At 38.0% G+C, this 8,580-nt stretch overlaps 1 protein-coding gene across 1 annotated transcript; it reads right to left on the bottom strand.

The window, feature by feature from the left end:
* Positions 1-6,084: 6,084 nt before the first annotated feature.
* Positions 6,085-8,225, bottom strand: LOC128867790 (serine protease inhibitor 42Dd-like). Its single transcript, XM_054109292.1, has 4 exons — positions 8,100-8,225; positions 7,184-8,040; positions 6,966-7,107; positions 6,085-6,870 (listed from the first exon to the last, which is right to left on the bottom strand). The coding sequence occupies exons 1-4, from the start codon at positions 8,110-8,112 to the stop codon at positions 6,737-6,739; spliced, it is 1,146 nt and encodes a 381-aa protein (XP_053965267.1). The 5' UTR covers positions 8,113-8,225; the 3' UTR covers positions 6,085-6,736.
* Between the last annotated feature and the right edge of the window lie 355 nt (positions 8,226-8,580).

The raw sequence follows: 8,580 nt of genomic DNA, 5'->3' as shown, positions 1-8,580 counted from the left end.
TGCTGCTTAAAAATTCTATACACCTCAAATTGCACTCCATCCATACCTAAGTGCTGCTAAATTTATTGCCAATTAACTCAACTTAAACTCTACTGCCACAGAATCGCTCTAAGCAACTCCGGCAATCGAGCAAAAATGGCTACTTCACTTCTAAACACAAAAACATAATACTGCACTCTAAGCAACGGCAAACGCAAATCCAACGATAATCTCTAAACGTGCCACAATCAATGGCACTCATCACCTCTGCGAGTACTAGCACTTAAAAAAAATTCTCTGCAGCGATAAATTAACGCTAATGATTGGCGCGCTGGTTCGATTCGTGAGCGCAGAAATCAATCGCTACACATAAACATACACACACACACTTGCGCACTCATCACCTACTCAACAAGTCAATAAGTACAAATACGCGATTTTCATTGGCATTTTGGGCGTAAACTAGCCGCAATGCATTAGCTAATAAACATCACAATACATTAGTTGCAAGTAGCAATGAGCAACTGTGATTGGTATTGGCTGGCTGTATGCGGGTATGTTTGTTGCATTCAACTGCAACAACTTGACATTGTAAATTGCCATAATTTGCGCGTACAGCAGCAGCGCTTTGTTGTGGCCAGCGGCGGGTTTATCGAAAAATCGTGCGATGTGTGTCTGTGTGTGTGTGCAGCGAGCGTTGGGTGCCACAATCTGGCCGATCGTGAAATAGTTAACTTATTGTTTAGATTTTAATACGAGCACACACTTGGAATTTATTTATGTTGGCGATAAAATCGCGCCAACTACTGAAGCATGCGCGCGGCGAATAAGACCGATCAATATAGGCGCTGCAGTGACGCCTATTAACCATGTTGCAAGATACTCGTGGGCAAGGCGCGCTCAGCGAATGACCAAAAAGCTATGCTATTTGAGATTTGGAAAAAGGATAGCCAGCTGGTTGCAGCGCCCTTTGCTGATGTTCAATCCACCTCTAAGTAGCATGCCACTTAACCGCACTAGCATTTGCCGAACTGTAAGCAAACTTCTGATTTAACTTTTTTGTTTTTTCCTGCTTTTTTTGCTTTCCTTTATGTTTTGTAATTTCATTTGTAGCCTTTGGCAACATGCGGTGTTGGTTGGTTGCACGTTAAAATGCCATAATTTCAATCGGTTTACGATGTAGCAACAACACAAACATGCACTTATTAAATATGTGTATGTATGCACTTACATCCATGTATCCATGGATGTCTACAATTTTGCACTCAAGCGTACCGACAGCTCCCCAAGGCACTTGCTGCATGTTGCATGATATTCTTTCGCCCGCCCACCGGTGCATGGAGCACCATTCCTGGTTGTTGCATTCATTTGAGAGGATTACAATAATTGAGTGATGCGATTAGTGTTGCGGCAGCGGAAATTACAAAATATGTCCGCGAAGCAGCTGCGGCCGCAACTGCGACGGCGACAGTTGCACTACGACAGCATTCGGTTGCGGTGTGCGGTGTGTAGTGGCGCTTTGCGCTTGCGAGGTGGCTATATTTTCACTTTCTCAACACCTTTGATAGAAATTCGAGGAGAAGGATGACGTAAATGAGTGAACAAGAAAAGCCTTTTAAGCTTTGGCGGCCTTAATTGCTTTGTTATGAAATGAATATAAAATTGGCGTTTTTGCTGTAACTGCAATTTGGGGACTGCACTAAGAGCATTTTATATGTATGAGCACGTATGTGGCTTGCGGCAGTAAAACTTCTATTAGTTAGAGTGAATTTGCAAGAAAGGAAGCGAAATGTTTCAATTGGCACTTTGATGCCTTCTCAGTTTCTTTTATCGCCATTCACTTAAGTCTACTTGATGATCTTTTGATAATATTGCGATTAGGAACTGTGCAAAGATAAGTATTTTTGAAGTCAATAAAATTAAAGTTGACTGAGGAAAGAAGACAGGCCTCCGTTGGAAAAAAAGGCTGAAATATTTGGATCATTAAAAGAGATTGGAGAATATGTATTTTTGGAACGCCAATAAATACTGCTATTCTGCAGCTAATAACAATTGGTTGGCAGGTGCGTTCGCTGTAGTTCTGCAAGGTGGCACAAAATTAGTCACCCTATCGGAAGTCTTATAATTTTCGAAAACGGCGCCGTACATTAATCACATTTCAAACTTGTGAACTAGGGAGCTTCAGTATACCAACAGACAAGCAATGGAGCGCGCAGAGGATTTCGTTTTATTTTTCTTTATTTGGTCAAAAAAGTTATTCAAAATCCAAATTGGATGATTAATATTGTGCCACCATATGTCGGCCTAGTAGAGTCATATTATACCACTCAACACAAAAATATATATATAGATCAAAGAGTTGAACAGGTGGCCGCCGCAGCCGAATGGAGTATCAATCGGAGGTGCGTAGGTTGGAATCTCCGTACGTGAAAATTAACTAATAGAAAGCTTTTTTCTAAAAGCGGTCGCCCTCCAAGAGCATCTCTGCCATGTAAAAGCTCCTTATACCAACTATTTGACGTTCGGAGCCGGCGTCAAACTGTAGGTTCCTCTATTTGTGGAACAACATCAAGACGCACGTAACAAATAGGAAGAGTAGCTCGGCCAAACACGCAGAAAAGTGTGTAAGCACCAATTATAAATTTGAACCCTAAATGCGTCACTTCCATTTACTTTCGTGAAAATTCGAGCCTTTTCCTTCGGCGCCTTCTTTAGAATACAGATTGTCTTATTAGTACTAAATGCGAATAATGATAATCTTGGTCCATAAATGAAGAATATTTCGAAAACTTTTTCCCCTGGCGATCTCTTGGACTTCAGAGTAGTTATGCACCAGGGTCACAATAGGTTTTCAGGTTGAAGTGTATACCTCATATAATTTTGTGTCTATAAATAATCGTATCGGCAAAATAAATATATTTTAAATATAAGAACTTAATTGAGTGGTTGGGAATTCACTCGCCACAAATATTACATACGATACATTAATGTACTTTACACATTCCTATAAATATGAGTCACTTAACCCACCGAGCACCTCTGACACTAAAGCACTGCATTTTCCGACAGCTTAATTAAAAACAAGGCATGAAAACGTACTAAAAGTTGGTAACTATTTTCATTCACACCTACAACAACACACTCATTCATATATGTATACTCCTTGATTCATTCACACACACTTGCAGGTTCTCGTGCACCCATCTCAGTGATGCGCATAGCGAGGCATCATTAATTTCAATAAATTCACTATTACAACAGATTTGAGCCAAACAAAACGGTATTACAAAAACATGGAAACAACAATAACGGTAACATGATAACTATGAAAGCATAGTTTTCGCTGCGCGCTGTCAAACGCGCAGTTCACATGAAAAACCCAATGAAAGCATAAAAGTTGCTGCCGAAAGTTTATAAAGTGCAGCGCTGCAGGGGGGATGCAACTTGTGCTCGTGTGCCTGATGCAAATGTGAACTTCTCAATGCCGGAAAATGAGACACAACTGCAAATGATGCACCATATATCTATACAAATATGGTTGTGCGTAGGTGTGTACGTATTTATACCCTATAGGTATTTCATGCTGCATGCTGATGTAAGCTTAACGGTACTCATAAATACCACTAACTATGTACAAGGTAATTGTATATGCGCATAGGCTTGTAGATTTGTTTGGTGCAGGTGGCAACCACTGCAAACAATTTGCATACAGGCGTACTAACACACGCTTATGTATATATGTATGTGTGTGTAATACACCCACTCCTCACTTAGTCGAATTTGTGTTGCAATAAGTTAGCGCGATGTGGCGTTAATCATGCTAACAGCGGCGGCAACAACAACAACAACAAGAATAACAATGGCATGCGCCAACACACACATGCGCTTGCAAAGGTGCATAAAACGGAAATGAGTTAATTGACTTTTGTTTTCTTGCCTTATGTGCAGCCAAGCCAAGAGCAGCCAACTTCAGCTGATGTTGCGAGCTTTGTGCCACACACAAAATCCGGAAACTATGAGCTTGCCAACTACAACACACAATTAAAGATAAATGCATGCATATGTATGAATGAATGTGAATATGTGTGTAAAGTTGTTCTATTATGTCTGCATGCTAATGAGTCGAGGCATGCCACCTGCATGGTGCATATCATAGTTTGCGTAGTTTGTGCATTACTCTGTAATTATTTTATGAATTTCATGTAAATTTTATGGTACTTTTTGGTTTTTTTTACATGTCTTACAAAAAAAGTTTTATTTATTTATTATTTATTAAACAAACGCCAATCGGCAATATATATACAAAGATAAAAGAGAGTACAGAATCAGAATTTATAGATAAAGATATGGGACAGAAGGTTACGCGACGGCGAGACCGCAGACTGTTGATGTTGTACCGAATGTAGATATCTTCTGTAGCTGAAACGGTTGATGATGAATGCCGGAAGGCTAAGGTTTTGCAGAGCTTAAGTTGCACTCTTTCAATTCTAGTAATGCCTGCTTCAATGTATGGAGATCAGATTATGGATCAGTACTCCAGTATTGGAAGAACTAGAGTTTTGAAAAGACAAATCAGGGAGTAGGGTTCTTGAAGTCCTTACTATTCCTAGTTATAAATCCGAGTATCTTAAAAGCTCTCTGAGTTATTCCGTCTATGTGCTTGTGGAAAGTTAGTTTGGTGTCAATCGAGGTCTTTGATGTCATCCACCTCCCTTATTTTATCACCATTGAGTGTGTACATTGCTGGTAAGGGAGTGCGCGATCTCGAGAAGGACATCACAGCACACTTTTTAAAGTTGAGATCCAGTTTGTTCCTTGTGGATCGACGTCCTGTTGTAGTAGATGACTATCCAGCACACTAGTGATTGAACGATAAACTTTAAGATCGTCCGCAAAGAGTAGGTATTCCGAGTTGAAGTCGTTACCAATATCATTCACGAATATGCTGAATAGAATCGGACCGAGGTGAGAACCTTGCGGAACACCAGAGTTAGCCGCATATTCATTGGATAGGTGGCCATCTACTTTGACCTGCATGTGTCTACCAGCTAGATATGACCTAAGCCAGTCTAATGCTTTGTCGCGTTTATATGGAGAAAATGCGCAACACTTTAGCAAAAACAAAAAAAAAAAAAAAACTTTGTCAAAAATCAGCGCGAATTTTGAGCCAATACATATCTGCACTTTTTTATATTAAAATTTATGGGGCTATAAAACTGCGTACCCAACTTTGTTCCAGTTCTGAGTAAAAAGTTTGATGAGAATTTGTCGAGTTTTAATAAGTCTTGTGCGAAGTTTGAAGCTTCAATTTATATATAGCCTTTGCTAAAGAATGAGTTATATTTATGTAAAAACAGTTATTGAAACTAAGAAATAAATAAATAGTACAGTACACAGGAAGTACAGTAAACAAAAAATAGTGGACAAAACGAATTGACGCTTCTCAAACACAAGTCAAGCCGAAATTGTAGCTATGTGAGGTATGCATTGCTGTTTGGGAGACTCGGTGGTAACAGAGCAACTATTGCTTTAACAAACGATTGATTCTGATATTAATTTATAAACGGGCTGTAAGAACTGATAAAAGAAGGATTTGTGTTCTATTCTGATAACTCCAATCCACAAGAATCTCCCATCAAAGAGCAAAAGTAACGAGAGCTGGGCTATGAAGCTGTGATGTTTTGAAGTTTTTAGGCTTAAAGAAAATATACTTTTTTCAGCTCCTATAATGTGTTTCGATCGCTACGAAACTGTCTAAATATCGTCTGGTTGAGCCACATAGGGGCACACAAAGCGTGCTGAACTACATTTTTTTTGCGAGAAAACCTTGATGTTTTGTGGAAGCGACACAGGTGAGTGCGAAAAATATTTTATCATTTCTAGATTAGTTTTTGTGTCTATTATGAAAAGGGACGCAAAATTAATCACGCTATTGGATGATTTATATTATAATTTTTACAAATGACGTCGCACGTCTATCAACTCAAACAGCCACGCAATGGAGTGCATAAAGATCAAAAATGAAGATTCTTACTCAAAATCAGTTTGTTTTATTCTATAAAAAAATGATTCAAAAATAAAATTGGATGATTAATTTCGCTCCACTTTATATTTACATACATCCCGCGACATATACGTATGACATGAATATTTACTCGTTTCTACTATTTTCTCTTTAGTTTTTGAGCGGTCATTACTTTTGTATAAAAGTAAAGTTCATGGTCTAAAATATCATATAAATCCAATTTTCAATTATTATGCAAAGTCCACAAACTTTTCATCTCAATGCAATGGTTTTTAATTACAATTTCAGGAAAGTTTTTGGTATGCAGTATTGTACTTTATTAAATTTTGTGCAAGGTGCAAGTTTCAAGTTATTAAAAAATCCCGTTGATTTTTTATAACTTTTCGCCCTGACGGTCTCTGCAGAGCTCTGCCTTTGATGTAAGATTGTCTGCCAAATTCACTTGAATCAGTTTTTTGTTCGGAATAATCAGATTTTCTATGGGAAAAGCAATGGCTCTACCCGTTCTTAGTTTTGGCTAATTCAAATTAGCTGTACTTGGATTACTCTAAGTTAACACAGAGGTATACGAAAAATCAGCGATTTCGGTTCGACAAACGATTTTTTTATAGCTGTATAGATGTACAGAGTTCAAAGAACAGGACTTCGCCAAACTTTTATGTTCACTTCATTTCAATTTACATACATTGCCAAATTGTAGACGTTGCAATACGAGTATAGTAGTATAGTACATCACTCAAGAAAGTTGCTTGTATTCGTAATATGTCCGCCATAGTAAATGCGCTCTTCATCCATAATAGCGAAGAAGAAAGGATGATTGATTTCTAGTAAGCTACAGTTTTCACCTTCGGATAGTAAGAAGGAGACTGAAATTAAAAAATGAAAATATATTAAAAGTCCATCAAACTACATTACGGTGTCGCAAGGTGAAATCTGGCTCTTTCACTAATTAACTAATTACCTTTTGTCGACGATTCGTTTGTGCCATCGTCGTTGATTTCCACAGCGGCAATTTGCCTTAGCTGTGAAATCTTCATTACGCCAAGTGAGCTTAGGAGGCGCACAAAGTCCATATTTTCGCTGAATATTGCTTTTACACCCAGCTATTGGGAAGTATAAATATGGGCATTTATTATGATTTAAATATATGTGTATGTATGCATGTAGGCATATACTAACATCCTTCAACACAGGCTGCATATCAATGTCACACTCCAGTTTAAACTTCGGCAAACCTAGTTTTATACATTTCGGTTTTAATGTCATCGCCACTGAGGTTATATCAACTCGCTGCCGTTGCAGTTCGTCCTCCAGTCGCGCCAACCCATCGATCTCATTTGGAAAAAGAATAAACAAACTTACACTTACATTCCGATAAGGTACCAGCACAGCGGTAGCCTTTAAATTGTTCAATTGGCCAATTGGTATTTCGCAAAAGTCATGCATCATGGTCACTTTAACGTTTTCCTTCGGAGTTATCCAGAAATCTTCTTTGGTTAACAATTTCTTCGGAAACGACTTTTTCCATTTACTCTCAAATCTGGCAATATTTATTAGCAAACTATCCTCGGTATCAGTTAGGGCGTTGGCTGTGAGGCGTGTTGCGATGTGACCTTCCGTTTGCTCGGCAATCCAGTTATTAACTCGATTTTTTGCCTCTTCACGGTTATGAAAGTCCATGTTTTCTATCCGTGTTTGGAAATTGTCCAGACAAATAGTTTTGAATGACATAGACAATTCAAGGTGAGCGGCCACATAGAATGCATTGTGAACTGTGAAGACAAATTCATCTTTGTTCGCATTTCGGCAGGCTTTGTACTCCTGTATGCCATGGTAAGAGTTTTGGAAGCCCATCATTGCAAGCAGCTCTTTGTGGGACTTCTTTATAGAAGCGATACTTAGGATCGCCAGCAGTGAGCGCAGCGCAATTGGCGAAATAACAAAGTTACTTGTTTGCTGAGTTTTTGCCATCTGATAGATCAGGTCGCATTGAGACAATAGACTGGCGGTTAACGTGTTCGCGATGCTTGAGTTTGCTGCAAGTAATGGAAAATGTACGAAACACTTTTTGATGGAAGCAAATCAATGTAATTACTTCTTATGCTCATAATTATTCGCTGTTTTGCCTTGTGAATGTTGTTTTTGAAAAATCGTATTTACATTTTTATAATTTTGAATTGATTTATTTTGGTTGATGTTCAATGTATTGAACTATGTCAAATTCAACACCAAATTACACATTTTTCGTTTTTGGAGAAGTGAATTGGAGAAATGTTGATTGACATTACAGGTTCACAAATAATTGATGATTTTCTTTATCTAAGAACCAGACCATCCAGTTTTATATAAAATCGGTCGCTGAGACCGATATTTCACATACTTGTTTAGTCAAAGGTCATACAAATTTCTATTTACTCAAGAATATGATAACCGACCAAAACAAGTGATATTCCATATTAAAGTGAATTAAATTTGCTTGTCCTAATTTTTTATCAAAACTAAATGTTTTAAAATTTCCAAAATTCCTTTTTTTCTAAATGTGAAAATTATAGGAAAACAGTTTTCCAATTTTTTTA

Source organism: Anastrepha ludens, chromosome 6, assembly GCF_028408465.1.
Source record: "Anastrepha ludens isolate Willacy chromosome 6, idAnaLude1.1, whole genome shotgun sequence".
In the NCBI taxonomy this organism is placed as follows: domain Eukaryota; kingdom Metazoa; phylum Arthropoda; class Insecta; order Diptera; family Tephritidae; genus Anastrepha; species Anastrepha ludens.
The sequence above is the reverse complement of the archived record's forward strand: the minus strand, read 5'-3'. Positions and strand labels throughout refer to the sequence as shown.

What these genes read in the sequence shown, in the direction of transcription:
- LOC128867790 (XM_054109292.1), bottom strand. An exon ending in TGCAGCCTGTGTTGAAGGAT is followed by an intron (nt 7,108 to 7,183) that starts GTTAGTATATGC and finishes ACTTCCCAATAG; the next exon opens with CTGGGTGTAAAAGCAATATT. An exon ending in AAACGAATCGTCGACAAAAG is followed by an intron (nt 6,871 to 6,965) that starts GTAATTAGTTAA and finishes TTTTAATTTCAG; the next exon opens with TCTCCTTCTTACTATCCGAA.